We start from the raw sequence: 20605 nt of genomic DNA, 5'->3' as shown, positions 1-20605 counted from the left end.
CACCCCTAAATATTTGTATTTGTCTCGAACGGGTTGTCATTGTTGTTAGCGGTTATATATCCAGTTTGATAGTTCACAAATTTAATAAAATCTAACCAATCATTTATTTGATTTAGTTTGTTGCCCATCCAACCGTTATGTTGTTTAAAGTTTAAAATACTGATGAAACCATTTTTAAACATTAATAAACTAAACCAAAAATCAAACTAAAATCTTAATTAGTATGAGTTTGACTATATATACAAAAATAAATTTGTTTATAAACATAACCTCGCGTGTACGTGCGGGTCCAAACCTAGTAGATATTAATCAAGAATTAAGATAATGATCACCACATAAACAATTGTAACAAAAATAGCATACGAGGGTGATATTGGTGATAGTGTTCGTGATAGTAGTGATGGTGATGATAATAGTAATAATGGTCATGATTGTTGGATATGGGCTACGCCCAATATGCCACTCGGCCCAACGACACTCATTAGTTGCATTCTCGGCCCAGCGAGAATGGAAGCAAGTCATTAATTCCCGCAAAAGGGCAAACTCGGGAATTCGTGAAGGGAACCCTAAACTCTCTTAGGTCAACAGTCTCCTATAAAAGGAGAAAGCATTTATTGGGATCACCATCCTGACCCGCGGACAATACCCCCAGAGCAATACTTTGCATCGAAAACTGCTATTATCTTTCGTATAACTCGTCTTATTTTCAGTTCGTCATTTTAAGCTTACTAGTTCGTCTGTGGACTAACAAGCTCTAATACAATTTGTTTAAGTGACGATCTCACGTTTTCCCCGATTAATAAAGAACTTGCTCGCTCTTTCCCACTAAATCTTATTTGTTTAAACTGTGTAATCCCCCGGTACAAACAATTGGCGCCCACCGTGGGGCAAGAGTAAAGCGTTTCTTTTAACGACTCAAAACCGACGATCCTCACTTCCTCGAAATCTCGAAAGTCATGATGAACCCCAGCGAAAACTTCGACGAAGCAACGGAGCAGCCAACGGGGCAGCGATGGGGGCGAACGAGAACGCAAACTGTCCCCCTGCCGAGCTCCCTGCCAAGCTCCCTGCCAACTCCCTGCCTAGCTCCCTGTCGAGCTCCCTGCCGAGCTCCCTGCCGAGCTCCCTGCCAAGCCCAACCGAAGGCTCCCTGCCGAGCCCAGACGAGGGCCCACTACCGAGCACAGTCTCTCCGCCGGCGCCTGACACATCCTCCGAGCCTCTCGTAGCTGCGCACGCCAGAGCCGGACCTGTCGCAGACCAACTAGTTACCAACGCCGCTGCCCTCCTAACCGCCACTCTCACCAACGCTACCGCTCCCCCCAGCGCCGCTCTCCCCTTACCTGTGCAAAGAAACAGACTCGACGATATGATGCAGATCATTCTCGGTCGTCTTGATGGCCAGGAAACACGAACGAACGAACGGCTCGAGGCCATCGCAGCCGCACAAGAGGCCTCACAGAACCAAATTAGCAGGCTCCAACGAAGGAGGGGCGAGCGCCGAAACGACAGCAGTCCTGCCGGCGAGAACGAGAATCCTCCCCCAGCGCAACCTTCTGTGGAGGACAGATACGACGGCCACAGACGCCGCCCGACGTCCATTATCGTAGGATCCGTTGATCGACGCAGTCGAGAGGAGCCAAATGAGGAGCTGCGAGACGGCCATGACCAAAGGAGCGGTAGCCCGCCAACTCCGACATTGCCGATCCAACAGCCCGAAGCCGACCTCAAGGATGAAACCATACGACGCCTAGAGGCGATGGTCCACGAACTCTCTTCCAGAGTCCATCGAGCCACAAGCTCTGCTCCCAACCTCGATCGAGTGCTCGAAGAAGTCCAACGCTCACCGTTCACGGCACGAATCTCCCGCATTCAAGTCCGCTACGTAAACAAGTTCAAGTTCACCCCGTACAACGGATTAGACGATCCGAAACCATTTTTGACGTCAATGAGTTTTGCAATCAGCCGAGCTCATTTCAGTGACGAAGAGTACGAAGCTGGCTGCTGCCAGCTGTTCGTTGAGAATTTAGCCCATGAGGCTCTAGGGTGGTTCTCCCGGCTCCCGCCGAACTCGATAGGGAGCTATCACGAGCTTACCACCGCCTTTCTCCAACATCACTCTACATTCAGGATTCGGGGCGCATCGAACGCCGATCTCTGGAACATGTTCCAGCGAAACGACGAATCTCTCCGAGACTTCATGGAGAGGTTTAAAAGAATCGTGTCAAAGTTCTCGATTGCCGACGACACAGCAATATCGGCTCTCCGAAATGCTCTCGCTCACGGCTCCCGATTTAGGGAAGACATCATAATACACGAGCCCCTGACTCTGGATGACGCACTACACCGCGCTAACAGATACATAGAGTTAGACGAAGAGAAGGCATCGAGGACAAACCGTCCAGAACCCCCGGCCCCTAAATCATCCAAAGGAAAAGAGAAGGCACAAGACGAGCATCACGAGCCTCGTCAACACTTTGACAAAGAATACGCCGATAAGTTGGACAAAGGAAAGAAAGTCCAAACGTTTGCAGTTAGTAATCAAGATCCCAAGGCATCTGCATCAAGGCCCTGGAATAACAAGTGGATCCGAGACCCATCAGGAAAGGGTGGCAACAAATATTGCGAATACCACAAGCGAGCAGGTCACTCAACAGAAGAGTGCCGCACCCTCCAACAAGTATTGCTCGACAAATTTAAGGAAGGCCAAATTGACGTCGATCTCGAGCGACGTCAAATAGCCGCTCACAGGGATAACCATTTCTTCAATCCTGAGAACGAAAACCCGAGCAAGCAATATGACGCCGCCACCGGGCCACAACCGAGACCCGAAATTCTACCTTCACCCCCACCAACCCATAAAAGGAATCCCGAGCGAACTGAGGATGCCAACCCTCCGGCTCCACGCCGAAGAATAAACATGATCATGGGTGGTCTGGCGACTTGCCGCGACTCGGTCCGTTCTATCAAAGCTTATCGACGGGGACTAGAGGCCAAGCGAGGATGGTTAGCTCAAAGCACGCCACCTACTACGAACTCCGATCCAATCGTGTTCACAGAAGCCGACGCATCAGGTCTCACTGGACCCCATAACGACCCACTGGTGGTCGAGATGGAGATCGGCGAGAGCATGGTTACCTAAATCTTGATCGACACAGGTATTTCGGTAAACATCATTTTCAAAGACGTGCTCATTCAAATGGAAATCGACTTGCGGACCACCGAACACGATGTTCAACCCCTCACCGGATTCGACGGTGACACGGTGATGACAGAGGATACGATCATGCTGCCAGTCTATGTGGGCGGGACGATGCATTGCATCAATTTTGCTATCGTCGACAAGCCGATCGTATACAACGTCATCCTCGGCACTCCTTGGTTGCATAAGATGAAGGCCGTGGCGTCAACTTACCACCAGTGCGTAAATTTCCCAACTCCTAGACGAATATTTACACTACAAGGGGACCCGCTGGTAGCACGAACCTGCTTCATCATCGAACGTCAACAACGCCACGCTCGGACGTTCACCATTTCGGACTCAGCCGAGCGCCCAGACAGTCGTGTTCGCCCTAACTCTGAATCTATCATCCAAGTAAATATTGACTCTTCCGACGCAACTTGATGCGTGGGAATCGGGACCGACCTACCACAACCAATCAAGGACGAGCTCGTAAAGTTCCTGTGCCAGAACGCAGCGACCTTTGCATGGAGCATGAACAGTTTGACCGACATCGGCCCAAATGTAACCTGCCACGAGCTCAATGTGGACTCGACGTTCAAACCGATCAAACAAAGGCGTCGAAAGCTCAGGCTAGAGCGTACCGCCGCCGTTAACGAGGAGGTCAAGAAACTACTCGAGGCTGGATCCATCCGTGAGGTTAAGTATCCTGACTGGCTGAGCAATCCTGTAGTGGTGAAGAAAAAGAACGGCAAGTGGCGAGTGTGTGTCGATTTTACCGATCTCAACAAGGCATGTCCAAAGGATAGCTTTCTCCTACCGCGCATCGACCAACTAGTCGAGGCGACCGCGGGGAACGAGCTCTTGTCGTTCATGGATGCGTACTCAGGATACAACCAAATTATGATGCACAAGAACGATCAGGAGAAAACGGCTTTCATCACCGATTAAGGAACTTACTGTTACAAGGTTATGCCATTCGGCCTCAAGAACGCTGGTGCAACCTATCAGCTCCTCGTCAACCGCATGTTTGCCGAGCAGCTCGGACGAACCATGGAAGTTTACATCTATGATATGCTGGTCAAGTCAATCCAGGCCGTTGATCACGTCTTGCATCTCGCTCAGTGTTTTGAAGTGCTAAACCGATACAATATGAAGCTGAACCCAGCCAAGTGTTTGTTCGGCGTGACTTCTGGAGAATTCTTAGGATACCTCGTCACGAAGAGAGGTATCGAAGCTAACCCGAAACAAATTTCGTCGCTCACCAACCTCCCATCTCCACGCAACACCCGAGAAGTTCAGCGCCTCACCGGGCGGATCGCTGCTCTGAACAGATTTATTTCACGCTCTACCGATAAGTGTCTACCTTTCTACCAGTTGCTTCGTAGCAACAAAAAGTTCGAATAGGATGATAAATGCGAGTCTGCTTTCCAAGAACTCAAGCACTACCTAGCTACTCCCCCTGTCCTAGCAAAGCCCGATCAGGGCGAAACCCTATATCTGTACATCGCTGTCTCCGGTTCGGTGGTCAGTGGCGTACTAATCAAGGAGGACAGAGGAGAACAACACCCAATCTTCTATGTGAGTAAAAGCTTAGACGGAGCCGAGCTCTGATATCCCACGTTGGAAAAACTCGCTTACGCCGTAGTTATTTCAGCCCGGAAGCTTCGGCCGTATTTTCAATCCCACACTGTTGAAGTCTTAACCAACCAACCCCTGCGAACCATTCTCCACAGCCCTAGTCAATCGGGCCGCCTGGCGAAGTGGGCAGTGGAACTCAGCGAGTACGACATCGAATATAAAAACCGCATTTGTGCAAAATCTCAGGTGCTCGCTGATTTCTTAATCGAACTCCCCCCCCCCCCCGAGCTAGAGTTTGGCTGTCCGCGAGAGGAGAAGTGGACACTGCACGTCGACGGCGCATCCTCTCGACACGGCTCCGGGATCGGCATTCACCTCGTTTCACCAACGGGTGAAGTACTCGAGCAATCGCTCCGGCTCGCCTTTCCCGCCTCGAACAACGAGGCCGAGTACGAAGCCCTAATCGCCGGAATGCGATTGGCAAGGAGAATAGGGGTGAAAAACGACCGCATGGATGCCTACCTTAGTGGCGATTACGAGGCGAAGAACAACCGCATGGATGCCTACCTTAGAGTTGTCCAAGATATGTCCAACAATTTTGAGACATTCGAGCTGAACAAAATTCTCCGAAGTGACAACGCACCGGCCGACGCTCTGGCCGTCCTTGCATCCACCTCCGATCCTGACTTACGCCGAGTAATCCCTGTCGAGAGCATCGATCGACCAAGCATCAATCTCCTCGCACACGCCGAGCCCAATATCCAAGATAAGAAAAAGAAAAAACAGATTATCGAACATGAGACTTTCAGCGATCGAGTCTCGAAAAAGCAAAGGACAGAGGACAGCGACCCCGTACTCACGCTATTCGTCATTGAACCACCGGCAGATGTGCCACCTGTGGAGTGCTCGGCCGAGCAGGGATCCGCAACCAGCGAAGAAGGACGAACTTCGTCGTCTCAGGAACAATCGTCACCATCTCACGAACGAGCGTCATCATCACACGCCCAACCCAATCCTGAACTTCATGAGCGACCACACGATTGGCAAAAAGATATCCGTTGTTTTATCGCAGACGGTATCATCCCTTCAGACAAGTGGGAGGCCCGGCGCCTTCGAACTCGCTGCGCGCATTACACACTTCTCGATGGCAACATCTTCCGTTGGACAGCATCTGGTACACTTTTGACTTGCGTCGGTCCCGAAGAAATCAACGATGTAATGAGAGAGGTTCATGAAGGTTCCGGCGGTAATCACTCAGGAGGTCGCGCACTCGCACAACGCATACGCAATAATGGTCACTATTGGCCAACCATGAACGACGACTGCGATAAGTTCGTCGCTAGATGCGAGAAATGCCAGCGCCACGCTCCGATCATCCACGCGCCAACCGAACTGTTGAGAACGACCTCTCCACCATATCCTTTTATGCGATGGGCAATGGATATTGTTGGCCTCTCCCTGCGTCCCGTCAAAAGAAATACATTCTCATTATGACGGATTATTTCACCAAATGGGTTGAAGGCGAAGCCTACGCAAAAATCGGAACAAACGAAGTCCAAAAATTTGTGTGGAAGAACATCATTTGCAGGCACGGAATTCCGTATGAGATCGTCACCGACAACGGCGCGCAATTCACTTCGCTCCAATTCAAAGGTTTTTGCGCGAAGTGGAGAATCCGTTTGAGCAAGTCGATCCCCCGCTACCCGCAGGGCAACGGACAGGCCGAAGCGACCAATAAGACCATCATTGACGGACTAAAGAAACGACTCGAAGATAAGAAAGGTCTCTGGGCCGACGAGCTCGATGGCGTTCTATGGTCGCACCGAACTTCCCCGCGCCGATCAACAGGAAAGACACCGTTCTCCCTTGCGCATGGAATGGAAGCCCTCGCACCGGAGGAAATCGGCGTACCTACCTTACGACGCTCAATGCTCGTGCACGATCCTACTCTCAATGCTAAGATGATGCTCGATACCCTCGATACCCTCGAAGAAGAACGCGACAAGGCTCTTCTTCGAATCCAGAACTATCAACAGCAAGCCGCTAAATATTACGACAAGAAGGTGAAGCCACGCCACTTCGACGAAGGCGACCTCGTCCTCCGAAAAGTCTTCGAGAACACGGCCGAGCTCAACGCAGGAAAAATGGGCGCTCATTGGGAAGGCCCTTACCTGATTTCTAAGGTCGTCACTCCCGGCGTCTACCAGCTGCTCGCCATGGACGGCACACCAATTCCTCGCTCATGGAATTCCGGCAACCTTAAACGTTATTACCATTAGAACTTGCTTACCAAAAAAAAAAAAAACAAAAAAAAAAAAAAGAACGCTCGTACTACCGAGCTCTCCCTTTGTAATACGAACTACGAATGGCTTGATCCCTTTTCTAAGGGTACGTAGGCAGCCCGTCACACGGCACAGCTATACCAAAAAATTAAAAACAAAAGTTTCAACCTATCAAAACACACGAGCTCTCTCGAACGAGTCCGTCTCTGCGAGATGTCCAGCTCTTACATCGACCCTCTGGCCAAGGGAACGATTTAAAACGCGTTCCTCATGGATGCAGCAGTGAAATAATCTGCATAAATAAGCCGACCCAGATCGCATTCAGCTAGCAGGCGGTTAAGTTTGTATAAGCCAAGTTCTTACTTGCACTCTCTTGCCGACCTCGTGGTACACACAGGGTAAGCCGGACACCAGAGCCGCACCTAAAAGGTACGACGAGCTCATCTCAACTACCACCCTAAACATTTGGTATTCGAAACACGTAATAGGATAAGCCAGGAGACGTCTTGCACCGTAAAATACAACTCGATACCAAAGATAGGAAAAACACAAAAACATTCTTATTTCATAAACATCCTTATTCCGGAAAAACACAAAGACAAGGCAACGAAAGCCAAACACGAAAGGCCACCTTCGGCACGGAAGAACTAACAAAACAAACAAAACTCAAAGCGCAAACTTAGTCTTCAAATCCAAGATCGGCATCGGAGGGTTTATCAAACTCGAGCTCGCCGATCTTCACATGCCAGACTTGGCACTCTCTCCGCAGACTTTCCAGCGTGTGCATCGGAACATTCGCACCCCTAGCAGCCATCTCCTCGAGATACGAGCGAATCCCCTCAGCACGGTTGCTTTCAACGAAGAAATGGTCCGTGCACTCTAACTGGATAATATAACGACGCAATTTGTCGACCCGAGTCCGGCATGCATCGAGCTCGGGCCGACCTTCAAAGGGCCTGCTCCCAATAGGATCGAGATCGTCCGGTTCAAGGACGGGAACCTCCACCTCAGCCATTGATTCCTCACGACGAGAGCGCTCCTCTAACAAACGATCCCACCTCCATTTCGGGACCAAAAACCCCTCGTCGATCATAGTTTCAAGATATCCGATAACTCCGTCAACACGATGAAATCAGAAATGACGCTCGAACTTTCGTCGCGTAACGAGAATGTAAGCTCTCAACCTCTGGATCCGAGCGCGATAAAACTCCATCTCAGAACGAACTACGTCGTCGGACCTCACAGAGAGTCGCTCTCGCGCCCTCCTCAGCCACGCCGACCTCGTTGTCACAGGCATATTACCAATCTCAACTACCCTTCAAAAGGAGAGATTTATCTTTAAAACAAGAAAGGAGGATGATGAGAAATGAGCAACTTGAAGGCCAATTTATAGAACAAATAGTGCAATTTTCGAGGCAAAGCAATCAATACCGCAGTTCTCGAAAAACACATCCATAGAAAGATGGACACATATCGTAAAACCAGCAGACAACACATAAAGCAAGTCCAATCATAATGCAAAGGTTCAAAAAGAAAAATACATCGCCTAAACAGCCCAACATCCGTTACAAAACGGGAATAGGTTCTAATAGAACAACAAGATAAAAGCGAGTCACTGCTCGGCAGCAACCTGAGCGTCCGATCCCGCAAGTGCCCCTGCCATGACAACCTCCTCTCCTACGATCACGGGAACCTCCGCCGCCTGAAGGTTCGTAGGAACGATCGCAATCTCTAGGAGAGCCTCGAGGTCGCTGTCCAGAACGTCGGCGATATCGAAACCAAGAACCTTGTCCTCCCACATCTTCGCATCAGCCTCCAAGCCGAGCAAAGTCTTCGACGGAACGATCGTACCACTCTTCGCCAACTCCTGAAGACAATCATAGGTGCCGCTCACCTGGCTCAAAGTCAGAAGAGACTCCTGCGCCGCTCTGTTGTCAATAATATGCCTCCTCATCCTCTCAATACGAGACCTGTAGCCAGCAACCTCGATATCGATGCCATGCCGCTCCGCTTGCAGCTGCTGCAACTGCGCCTTCTGAAACGCGTGATCAACCTCGAACTGCTCGAGACGAGAGCGGGAAGCATCAAGAGAAGCCTTGAGATCGGCCACTTGCTTCCTGAAACCGGCAGTTTGCTTCGTCAGAACAGCAGAAACCCCTCGCACTTTATCGAGATCCTGACGAAGCTCCTCAGCCGATCTCCTTGATGGTTCAGAAGTACGAGAATCAGCAAGTTGCTTCTCCAGCTCGGCAATGCGACGCTCGTACGAGACGACCATGCGATTCACGCCACCACCATCCTGAAATGCAAGAAATAAAGAATCAAGACAATCATTGAGAAAATTCAACCAAGAACATAAAGAGAAATGCTAACCTGGAAATGTTTCCGAGCCCACGACCGATACAGCTCGGGATCATAGAGAGAACCCACAGAAGGGAGCGGGTCGAACGACCCGCGAACCTTGCTAGCGAGCTCACCACAAGCAGCAGCGTTGTTGATGAACAACTCATCCTTCGTCTTGTAAGAAAAGGAGAACGAATCATCAATCTCAGTGGTGTCGCGCGGTATGCCATCCCTCCTAGATCTCTTGGATGACTCAGGCTCGAGAGCAACCACCTCACCATGCGAGGCTCTCTTCCTCGATGGAGTAGGACGTCCAGAATCAGCGACGACGATCGCTAGAGCATCAGAAGTCTCGCCACGTGATTTCTGCGCACGCGGAATAACAGCAGGAATCTTGGCAGCCCTTTTGTCGGCACGAGTGGTGGCAACCTCCGCCGATCTCAAATCTCCTGCAACTCGCGGATCGGGTGACGGGTCAACAACTTCAGTGTTGGCAGTGCGCGAAGAAGACCCAGCGTCAACGGCCTTCTTGAACTGATCGGCGTATCGAGGAAGACGAGTGTTAACTTTTCCCATCCCTAAGCGCGGTAGACCTAAAAAGGAAAACAAAAATGTGACAATCCAATAACCACTAAGGAAAGCAACAATCGATACAACGAAATAAGAAGGAAACTCACGAGATCTCTGAGTAATCGAAGGCCAATGAAGCGCCCCTAGCGTTCGGATATGTCTGAGGTTATCGAAAAAACCAGGAGGGTGAGCGCGCAAACGAACGACAGGCTCTGCAAACACCAACAAGAACAAGGAAAGGGTCAGAAACCAGCCAAATGGCAATCAAACAAATATGAGAAAGAAACTATGAAGCTACCGGGAAACATATTCCACTCGGTAGCACAAAACACATCGAGATCGTCAAATGAAATCTCGTCCCCGCTTGACAAAGAAAAAATAACGTTGCCAACGACGAATCTTCTTCTCAGCCCCGACGATTATCTGATGACCCGATTTAGAACTGGTGTAGAAGTACCCCGGACTACCTCTAACTTTCGTGAACTTGGTGGCTTCCTCCAAAAAATGTACATCGACTTCTATACTACAGTTTGTGCCAAGTATCGCCAAACCGACCGCATTACGGATACCTCCTACTGAAAGCTGAGAAATGGCAATCCTACGCCTCGCACAATAACGTATCAAAAATTCCGGCAAAAGGAACCAAAGACCGCATTCAGTGAAGTAATGCTCAAAAAGCGCGATAAAACCTGTCGGAGGCGTCCAAGGACGTTCGTGAGACTCAGGAACCCGGAAAACCAGTCCCTCGGGCATCTTACACCACCGCGCCATCTCAGCAATACTATCCGATGTGCACAACGAAGGACCGTGATCGGCCGGACCAACTGAAAGATTGGCAGCAATCGACGCAGCACTAAGACCCAAGACAGCCGAACGAGGACCAGTACCCTCAGTCGGGACAACATCCATAGGACTCCCACCAGGACCGCTGTCGCTATCCTCGCTGAACTCGAGAATATCAGCGAAATTGTAGTCTTTGGCCAAACTGTCAAGATCTCCACACTCTGCTCCAATGTCGACACCAACATCATCAAAAACATCTTTATAAGCCTCGTATTCCTTGGAGAAAGCGCGTTGGATTCTTGCAAGAGTCTTGCCACGCGTGCATACAGAAACTGGTGGTCTTGACGCGGGCCGATCGTCAATCCCCGATATTTGGCCGACCACAGCTCTCGGCCGCTCTCTCTCCCAAAAGTCGAATCCAATGTGATCTCCTCCGATCGACCCAATATTGCGAGTGTCGGACTTGCTCAAATCACGCCGACCTCCCAATATCTCCGTGTTTCGGCGCCCTCCCATCATAAGATCTGGGTCGCCATCGTCGGAATCAAACTCGTGGGAGATATCAACGAAATAGGAATCAAGTTGACCAACACCCTCAACTATGCCAGCCTCGGACATGCCTTCCATACCAATCTCACCGACGCTAGGCCGAGCTCCGAGACTCCTCATCCCGATCTCACCGATGCTAGGCCGAGCTCCGAGATTCCTCATCCTGATCTCGACAACGCCAGGCCAAGATCCGAGATCTCCCACGCCAAACTCGCCGGATCCAGCCATTCTCGGCGGAAGAGCGCCGATCCGATCCGCCGATCTCCGCCGATCCACCAGGCACGGACGCTTCGCCTCTCACAACAGGACTCACGAAATCGACACGGCGCCGATCTCCGACCATCCGGGCACCGATCTCGCTCTCTCGGCCGACCATCCGGGCGCTGACCTCGTCCTCTCGGCTGACCATCCGGGCGCCGATCTCGCTCTCTCGGCCGACCATCCGGGTGCCGACCTCATCCTCTCGGCTGACCGTCCGGGTGCCGATCTCGCTCTCTCGGCCGACCATCCGGGCGCCGACCTCGTCCTCTCGGCCGACCATCCGGGCGCCGATCTCGTCCTCTCGGCCGACCATCCGGGCACCGATCTCGCTCTCTCGGCCGACCATCTGGGTGCCGACCTCATCCTCTCGGCCGACCGTCCGGGCGCCGATCTCGCTCTCTCGGCCGACCATCCGGGCGCCGACCTCGTCCTCTCGGCCGACCATCCGGGCGCCGATCTCGTCCTCTCGGCCGACCATCCGGGTGCCGATCTCGCTCTCTCCGCCGACCTCCGAATCTCCCTGTTGGGACCCGTCGATCTCCGTCGATCGGCCGGATTTACGCACATCGCCTTTCTCGGCCAAGCTCGCAAGACTCATATGTCGCCGTCCGCCGACCATCAACGATCTCCGCATGAGAATCTCGGCGGCGGCGGCTGCTAGGTCTTCAAGGATGTGTGACCAAACAAAGGGGAGAGAAAAGTAGAGAGAGAAAGAAGTAAAAGCATAAAAATAAAAGCATAGAGAGAGAAATTTACCTTTTTATGGAGAGAAGGAAGTGAAGAAAAAGGAGGAGATGGGGAGACATAAATAAGTAAATAAAACGGAAATTTTACTGCCATAATCCGTCACCTCGATCCGCGACACGCCCCGTTTTCGGAAATTTATCGAATACCGCGCTCAAAGGAAGGACCGTCGGATATTCACGGTGTCTCTCGAAAGACGAGCCTGGCATTTACAAAAAGAGCTACTACAGCAATTTCTTCCCTAAAGGCAAACCGAGACAATCTGTGCCGAGCAGGCATATTACGAACGATTTAAGTATGCCCACCGATCGCAGAAAGACTGCCACTCTCCGGACTAAGGGGGGGGACTATTGTTGGATATGGGCTACGCCCAATATGCCACTCGGCCCAACGACACTCATTAGTTGCATTCTCGGCCCAGCGAGAATGGAAGCAAGTCATTAATTCCCGCAAAAGGGCAAACTCGGGAATTCGTGAAGGGAACCCTAAACTCTCCTAGGTCAACAGTCTCCTATAAAAGGAGAAAGCATTTATTGGGATCACCATCCTGACCCGCGGACAATACCCCCAGAGCAATACTTTGCATCGAAAACTGCTATTATCTTTCGTATAACTCGTCTTGTTTTCAGTTCGTCATTTTAAGCTTTACTAGTTCGTCTGTGGACTAACAAGCTCTAATACGATTTGTTTAAGTGACGATCTCACGTTTTTCCCGATTAATAAAGAACTTGCTCGCTCATTTCCACTAAATCTTATTTGTTGAAACTGTGTAATCTCCCGGTACAAACAATGATGAAGATAATGATTATGGCGATGAATAAATATGATGATCATCATGTTCATGATGTCTATTATAAATTTATTAAAATGTGGCTTCTACAACTTTTTAAGATATCACATGTTATTTTCTATTTCTTGAGTCACATTTTATGTTCTATTTCCAAAATCACCATCAAAATCCAAAATTACCAAAATACCACATACATTTAAATATATGAAAGGTTAAAATTTAGCAAGAGTTCAACATTCTCTAAACCTAATTTTTTTGTGACAGTATTTGAATTATGATGGTAAATTATAATCTTACCAGAAACATTTCAATTAATTAATATATGAAATAAATACCAAAAAAAATAAACTAGTGTAGTTTAGTCTTGTAATTTCGTTAGTCAATTTATTACAGAGAACTGTTAGAAAAAAAAACGAAAGAATAATAATGTTTAGAAACGGAGAAAAGAAAGAAAAGTAAAAAACTAATAGAAAAATTGGAAATAATTTTTTTATAAAAAAATACAAGAGAAACTTATAAAAAGCTCAATGCTTTTGAGTTTAGCAAGGTGCATGTTTATGTTTTTTTAACAAAATTACATGTAGTGTTTCATCTTGAAATTACTCAATACCCTTTGTTCTTATTTCACACAATCCAGGAACTTCGGGAAGAGCATTCAACACTTCAAGAAAGAGATATTATATGGAGTTTCCGCTTTTTGTCAACTGCTCTCCTATTAATTCGTGTAGGAAAATGGAATAGGATATCGTATAATACATTTGTCAAAATTACCTCTATATACTTTTCTTTCTGTGAAGTCAAAGAATTTTATAGTTTGAATCCAACCAAGGAAAGATGTTTTTACAGATAAGAATTATTTTTTAAGTTGCTCTCTTGATCAATGTATAACTTAGGATCAACAACACTAATCTACCACAAAAATTACCACTTTGTAATAAACTCTTACCTCTTCTCTCACACCAAAAAATGTCAAACGATTATAAAATCTTTTCCCGTCTTTTAACGTTTTAAAGGATTTTTTTTGGATCTAGAGACTTTTTCATATATGTGAACATCCTTTCCCTTTCTAACAAAGGCTTTTTCTTATAAGGAATTTTTTTTGTGGATCTAGAGACTTTTTCTTAACAAAGTCTACTAATTACATAAGAAAATATTATTTCTAAATTAATCTTTATTAAATTAATACTTTCATATCTCATTTAATATTGCAAAAATCTTTAAAAGTCTTCTTTCGTACTTTGCTATAATAATGTTTAATTATTTTATTTTTTTCGTGTACAGCACAAACATTGTGTAGAAATTATATTTAGAAATCGTATAAACTCAATACGTTAGGTTAGTAAATATTTACTGCTAATTTCGATAGTGTTGTAAATCATAATTCACGTTTTCCAAGTTGTTATCATACAATAAAACAACAAGTATTAGGTTTGACGAGATGCATAAAATAACCACTATCCTCGTCATCGTTATATTATATATATCCACACATTTAGAAAAAAGTAAAGTATAGACTTAAGCAATGATTGTGTTCATGGAACTCCGATCCGAACGTCCAACATATGAAGATAAGAGATACGGTGGATTCTCTCTACGAACGGTGTCTTTTTTTGCCTTTTCACGTCGTGAAAAAAGAAAACTATCAAACCCATCTTGAATCCTCTAATCTAATGATCACTCTGTAAAGACTATTAGACTATTATACTACAACCTTTTTAAATTCAACTGTTTTTTTTTTTTGTCCATTTTCCAAATATTATACTACAACTTTATACGTACGTACTGATATTTATTTCTTTATATACACTACGACCAATAAATAATGATACAGTACTACTCACGACGAATTTAGAAGAAAAGATGAATGCTACAACCTATATGACCATACAAGGACATCATTTATTACTCTATAGTAAATATAGAAACAAAGACAGCAATAATAGTACAATAGTAGCATATGAATAACATAATCACTAAACACTATATATATATATAATGAATGCTGTAAATGAGTAATACAACCACTAAAAGGAACGACAAAATGACCAATAAACACAACCACTAAATACTGTATATAACTAATGTGCCCCTTGGGCCTTGTGGAACTGATACATTTTTTTTTTGTTGTTGTCAAAAGTGGAAGCTGATACATTTATAGTGCAAATTTTTTTTTTTTTGTGCTAAAAAAGATAAATATTAGTTTACTTTAAAATCATTAATTAACAAGCTACGGATACATGTAAGGATGAACACACATGAAACCTCAACCATATTAAACATCATCAAAGCATATGCATATTACAGTAGATGAAACCATACATATGCGAACTGACATTTATTGTATTTAAAACACCATACACAGATACATGATACACACGAACACAAAAGAAGAGGGTGGGTGATGATGATGATGATGATGACAGGTGATGGTTTGAGGTGAAAGGGATTTAGGCTTTGAGAACGTGATCGTCCATGTCAGCAGCGAGGCTCTTGACGAACTTCATGTAATTGCTGGGCTCAGGCATGTCATCGTTTTGCTTCTCCCAGATCATAGTGACCTTACAGATGATATCATCAGGCGACTTTTGAATGAACTGAAAGATGACATCATACACTTTAAGTTGCTCCATCACATGACCTTCCAGTCCTCTGAACGTTACCGCCATGTTCTCATCGTCTATCTCTCTCCTCTCCTTGAACACCTCCGCTTTCCCATCTTCATACATATATATGTACATGTTAATAATAATTTTTATATATTCATAAATTAGTACCACATGCATATGAGATTATGAGATGAGTTTACATATATATGGTCAAACCGTATGATAAATGGATTCTCTGTATACTTGTGACAAATTGGTACCACTATAAATATATATATATATATATATATATTCATTTTCATGTGATTTCATATAGATAATCAAAGGATAATTTGGCAGTATTCTTTACAAAAAATCCCCAGTTTTCAGATTGAGTTATATAATTTAAGTAAGTTACCGCATGTGTAGTTCCAGATCTTGATGGCTCCATGGGAGTCCCATTCGCCGTCGTGGACGGTGACACCTTGGATGAGGTGTCCAATGGCGTCGGGGAAGAGGTGGTTCTCACTCCGCCACCGCTTATAGTGCTTCTCCGCTGATCCTTTCAGTGGAACCTCCGTCACATATGTACCCGACGTTGCCATCTCGTGAAGTGGATGTTTTTTCGTTTGTTTGTTTGTTTCTTTGGTGTATGAATACTTTCCCTTCTGGTTGCCTTCGTTTATATAGAGAAATGTCACGGTTAAAACGTAAAAAACATTCTTTTTTCTCCATTTGACTAAAACTCTTTTTTACCACGCGCTTCTGTGTCGATTTGCATTATTGCAGATTGGACTTTTAGAAAAACAATGGCCATGCATATTTATTACTCACAAGTCTGTCTTCATTTTACCGAGCCTAAATCTAATTAGGTTAAAATTTCACGGTGAATTGAGTTGTGTTGATTCACGTTTACCAAATTCTTATAAAATAAAATAAAAAAACAAAAAAAAAAATAGCTAGGATGAATTATTTCTTGAACTCGGAACATACAATATTGAACATTCACCACCTCACTTGAATCGTAGTTGTCAAAATGAATATATTACATTCCTAGAAAATAATAATCAAGCGACAGAAATCATATTTTTAATGAAACTGTTAACAATCACTATCGGCTTTCTACAAAAGAGAAAATAGGTGAACCGATGGGAAACCTGGTCGACAATGACTGCATGTTTTTTAAATGGTGATTTTAAAAAACATCTTTTAAAAAGTGTTTGAAACCTTTGACCGAATTATAGGGGTGATCAGTAAGTTACTTGGTCAAAATAGTTTAAATCCGATCCAATCTGAAAGGAATAAAAACAATCTATCCAAAAGCCAACCCCTTTCATCTTAAGATAGTTAGATTCAAGTTACATGCATGAACCAGAGATTGAGGTTAGTTTTAAAGCTGATCGGGTGTCGGTAATCTGGTGGTGAAACGGAGCCATTTTTCTCATTTTTTCAGAATGATGAGTTGAAGCTCTCTGTCTAACATGGATGGGGGCTACCTTATGAATACGACAAGGCGTATATGAATGTGATACCTTTAAAAATATATTATTTTCATTATTTTTAATATCCCTATATAACTTGTGTGTGTTCGGGCGCGATTTGGTTTTGATTCGGATTTCATGACTTGATATGATGACATCGGACGTTTAATCAAATGATTTTTTTTTTTTTTTTCTTGTCCAGACTCCAGATTAATGAAAGATAATAGCAAATTAATTATAAGTTTAAGGAGATCTCAAATCAAACAATTAAGAGATGGATATTATTGGCCAAACGTTTTCCACGCTTCCGCTGTCCCATCGACAAAAAAATCAATAAAACTGTAATCTGAGAAGATAAGAGATTAGACAATGAATTTATTATGACGATGGGGTCGAAACATCTGTTTCTTACACTACAACAATCAATACTAGTATAGTACTACTACAAACTACTAACTGAAATGATATATAGTGTATGTTGTTTTTTCTTTCTATATGTCATTTTAGAGTAGCTAGACGTCCTTCTAGATAATATTAGACGGAATCTTACATTCATACTTACTTTTTATGCATGTATATAGATAGAGATGATGAATACAGAATACCATTATTCACTCGATTTACTGTAGACTGAACTACGTTTAGTAATTAGTATGACCACATTTGTGTAGTATACAAACAACTCAAATACTACAAATGTAGCAGAATTTGCTAGACAAAAAAACACAAAAAGACCACAAAATGAGATATTTAAATGTTAAAGAAAACAAATACAAAATAAATAATTTTGTTTGCTTAATAAAAACTGATTAAAGAATGGAATGGTCACACAAAAAAAAAACATGCTTATGTCAAATGAATAATTTAGTAGACAATTTCATAAATTTTGGGGTTTCACACCTCACCTTATTCAATTGATTTAGACATGGTTGACGGCCTTAAATCCACACTACCACTTGTCACAGTTTTGTGAATTATTGAAGAACAAAAATCACAAAAGAAAAAAAGAAGAAGAAGAAGAAGAAGAAGAAAAGATTTATTATTTTTTTTCTGGCATTGTTGGGCTTACTTTATTGGGCCTTTTCTTGAATAAATTGGGCTTTAAAAATTTCAGAGACAGAGGGGACTGCATATTTAAGATCCACCGTATAAAAAAAATCAGACGATCACGGCAAGAAGAAAAAGAGATGCTTGCGAAACAAAACGCCATTAACAATACAAAATGGCCTCGGCAATCGGTTTTTTCGGTTTAATCGGGTCGGTTTATTTTGTTTTCAAAAATTTCGGTTATCTTAAAATTTTGCCGAATTAACCCGAATAAAAGTTTGGTTCGGGTTATTCGGTAATCGGTTTATTCGGATCGGTTATCTGCTTTATAATGTATTCCAAATAAAACCGAATTTTTTTCTACTTCGGTTTATTTTAACCGAATTAGCCAAAAATACTTAAAACCCCAACAATGAGCCTAATTTCAAACCCAAACCCATTACATGATTACGGATTTCAAACCCAAACCCATTTACAATAAATGTTTGCAATGAAGTAGTTGCCGGCGAGGCTGCGACGGAAACGATAATAGCAAAGGCAACCGTTCGATCTCCTCGTACTATGAGGCTTCCCACCAGATCTATCAAATAAGATAACAACGCAACACTTCAAAACTAGAAAATTTCAGTTCTAAATTTCATTCTTTTAAATTGTTATAGCCTGTTCGCAGTTCGAGTTATTAGGAAAATAGACATATTTTGTAATAGAGAAAAGTATATAAATAACGGAGATTCTCTTCCTTGTAAAAAATCCAACAATTAATACAAAAACCCTACTTTTTTACTTGTTTTTGAGCGAAACCCTAACTTCTCCTCAAGAGATTTCAATTCCTTTTATTCCTTAGGCTTTGATCGAGTTTCATTGAGAGAGTTTTTTATTGAATTTGTTTCTCCCTTCAAACAAATTCATTGTGTGAAACCCAATTTCTACATACGTGAAGATTGGTTATTGACTGGTTATCAACTGGTTATTTCTGGTTCACTTAGTTTGGGTTAATGAGAAGTTTGTATATAAGAAGATTAGGATTAACTTCCTAAACTAAGCTTTGTAATACATATTTATTTTCTGTTAAGAAAGTTAGTTAGAACTTTAATGGCTCTTCTCTTCTTCTTCTTCTTCGTCGTGTTCTCCAGTCAATCTGAATCTTAATAGATGAACATAAATGAAACCTCAACCATATTAAGCAACATCAAAGCATGCATATTACAGTAGATGATATGAAACCATACATATGCGACCTGACATGTATTGTATTTAAAACACCATACACAGATACATGATACACACGAACACAAAAGAAGAGGGTGATGATAGATGCATGATGGTTTGAGGTGGACCGAATTCGAAAGGGATTTAATTAGACTTTGAGAACGTGATCGTCCATGTCAGCAGCGAGGCTCTTGACGAACTTCATGTAATTGCTGGGCTCAGGCGTGTCATCGTTTTGCTTCTCCCAGATCATAGTGACCTTACAGATGATATCATCGGGCGACTTTTGAATGAACTGAAAGATGACATCATACACTTTAAGTTGCTCCATCACATGACCTTCCAGTCCTCTGAACGTTACCGCCATGTTCTCATCGTCTATCTCTCTCCTCTCCTTGAACACCTCTGCTTTCCCATCTTCATACATATATATGTACATGTTAATTATAATTTAAATATATTCATAATTTAGTACCACATGCATATGAGATTATGAGATGAGTTTACATATATATGGTCAAACCGTATGATAAATGGATTCTCTGTATACTTGTGCCAAATTGGTACCACTATAAATATATATATATATATATATATATATATATTTATATTCATTTTCATGTGATTTCATATAGATAATCAAAGAATAATTTGGCAGTATTCTTTACAAAAAAACCCTAGTTTTCAGATTGAGTTATATAATTAAAGTAAGTTACCGCATGTGTAGTTCCAGATCTTGATGGCTCCATGGGAGTCCCATTCGCCGTCGTGGACGGTGACACCTTGGATGAGGTGGCCAATGGCGTCGGGGAAGAGGTGGTTTTCACTCCTCCAGCGCTCGTAGTGTTTCTCCGCTGATCCTTTCAATGGAACCTCCGTCACTTATGTACCCGACGTTGCCATCTCGTGAAGTGGATGTTTTTTCGTTTGTTTGTTTGTTTCTTTGGTGTATGAATACTTTCACTTCTGGTTGCCTTCGTTTATATAGAGAAACGTCGACACGGTTAAAACGTAAAAAACATGCTTTTTTCTCCACTTGACTAAAACTCTTTTTTACCACGCGCTTCTGTGTCGATTTGCATTATTGCAGATTGGATTTTTAGAAAAACAATGGCCATCAGTGGCGGACCTATGCATGGACCATTTAGTGGTAGTTGTGTTGATTCACGGTGAATTGAAGCTCTCTATCTAATCTAACA

General features: G+C 44.2%; 4 protein-coding genes and 1 pseudogene across 5 annotated transcripts; 2 read left to right on the top strand and 3 right to left on the bottom strand.

Moving 5' to 3' along the window:
- Window positions 1-1756: 1756 nt before the first annotated feature.
- On the top strand, window positions 1757-3142 carry LOC147945157 (uncharacterized). The gene has a single exon (XM_087511351.1). It carries the CDS (start codon window positions 1760-1762, stop codon window positions 3140-3142), a length of 1383 nt encoding a protein of 460 aa, XP_087367477.1. The 5' UTR covers window positions 1757-1759.
- A 1454-nt stretch (window positions 3143-4596) lies between these two features.
- LOC147945156 (uncharacterized) lies at window positions 4597-6256 on the top strand. Its single transcript, XM_087511350.1, has 2 exons — window positions 4597-4762; window positions 4830-6256. The coding sequence occupies exons 1-2, from the start codon at window positions 4597-4599 to the stop codon at window positions 6254-6256; spliced, it is 1593 nt and encodes a 530-aa protein (XP_087367476.1).
- Window positions 6257-8656: 2400 nt separating this feature from the next.
- On the bottom strand, window positions 8657-11409 carry LOC147945155 (uncharacterized). Its single transcript, XM_087511348.1, has 4 exons — window positions 10341-11409; window positions 10065-10169; window positions 9418-9980; window positions 8657-9343 (listed from the first exon to the last, which is right to left on the bottom strand). The coding sequence occupies exons 1-4, from the start codon at window positions 11407-11409 to the stop codon at window positions 8657-8659; spliced, it is 2424 nt and encodes an 807-aa protein (XP_087367474.1).
- A 3871-nt stretch (window positions 11410-15280) lies between these two features.
- On the bottom strand, window positions 15281-16469 carry LOC104779466 (MLP-like protein 328). The gene is made up of 2 exons (XM_010503830.2): window positions 16088-16469; window positions 15281-15800 (listed from the first exon to the last, which is right to left on the bottom strand). Exons 1-2 carry the CDS (start codon window positions 16272-16274, stop codon window positions 15532-15534), a joined length of 456 nt encoding a protein of 151 aa, XP_010502132.1. The 5' UTR covers window positions 16275-16469; the 3' UTR covers window positions 15281-15531.
- A 2889-nt stretch (window positions 16470-19358) lies between these two features.
- Window positions 19359-20352, bottom strand: LOC104779465 (MLP-like protein 328; annotated as a pseudogene). Its single transcript, XR_015596372.1, has 2 exons — window positions 20123-20352; window positions 19359-19823 (listed from the first exon to the last, which is right to left on the bottom strand). The product of XR_015596372.1 is annotated as an MLP-like protein 328 (transcript).
- Window positions 20353-20605: the final 253 nt, after the last annotated feature.

The sequence above is a fragment of the Camelina sativa genome, chromosome 4, assembly GCF_030686135.1.
Source record: "Camelina sativa cultivar CO46 ecotype springtype chromosome 4, ASM3068613v1".
NCBI classification, from domain to species: domain Eukaryota; kingdom Viridiplantae; phylum Streptophyta; class Magnoliopsida; order Brassicales; family Brassicaceae; genus Camelina; species Camelina sativa.
Note: the sequence above shows the minus strand (reverse complement) of the source record. Positions and strands in the feature narration are given on the sequence as shown.

Bases quoted from the DNA above. Each gene is read 5' to 3' on its own strand.
- LOC147945157 (XM_087511351.1), top strand. From the start codon at position 1,760: ATGGTCCACGAACTCTCTTCCAGAGTCCATCGAGCCACAAGCTCTGCT.
- LOC147945156 (XM_087511350.1), top strand. From the start codon at position 4,597: ATGCGAGTCTGCTTTCCAAGAACTCAAGCACTACCTAGCTACTCCCCC. The intron at 4,763-4,829 runs GTGAGTAAAAGC...CTTACGCCGTAG, and splicing joins AACAACACCCAATCTTCTAT to TTATTTCAGCCCGGAAGCTT.
- LOC147945155 (XM_087511348.1), bottom strand. From the start codon at position 11,409: ATGAGGAGTCTCGGAGCTCGGCCTAGCGTCGGTGAGATTGGTATGGAA. The intron at 10,170-10,340 runs GTTATTTTTTCT...TGGTGTTTGCAG, and splicing joins GAAGATTCGTCGTTGGCAAC to AGCCTGTCGTTCGTTTGCGC. The intron at 9,981-10,064 runs GTGAGTTTCCTT...TTTCCTTTTTAG, and splicing joins TTCGATTACTCAGAGATCTC to GTCTACCGCGCTTAGGGATG.
- LOC104779466 (XM_010503830.2), bottom strand. From the start codon at position 16,274: ATGGCAACGTCGGGTACATATGTGACGGAGGTTCCACTGAAAGGATCA. The intron at 15,801-16,087 runs GTAACTTACTTA...ATATGTATGAAG, and splicing joins GATCTGGAACTACACATGCG to ATGGGAAAGCGGAGGTGTTC.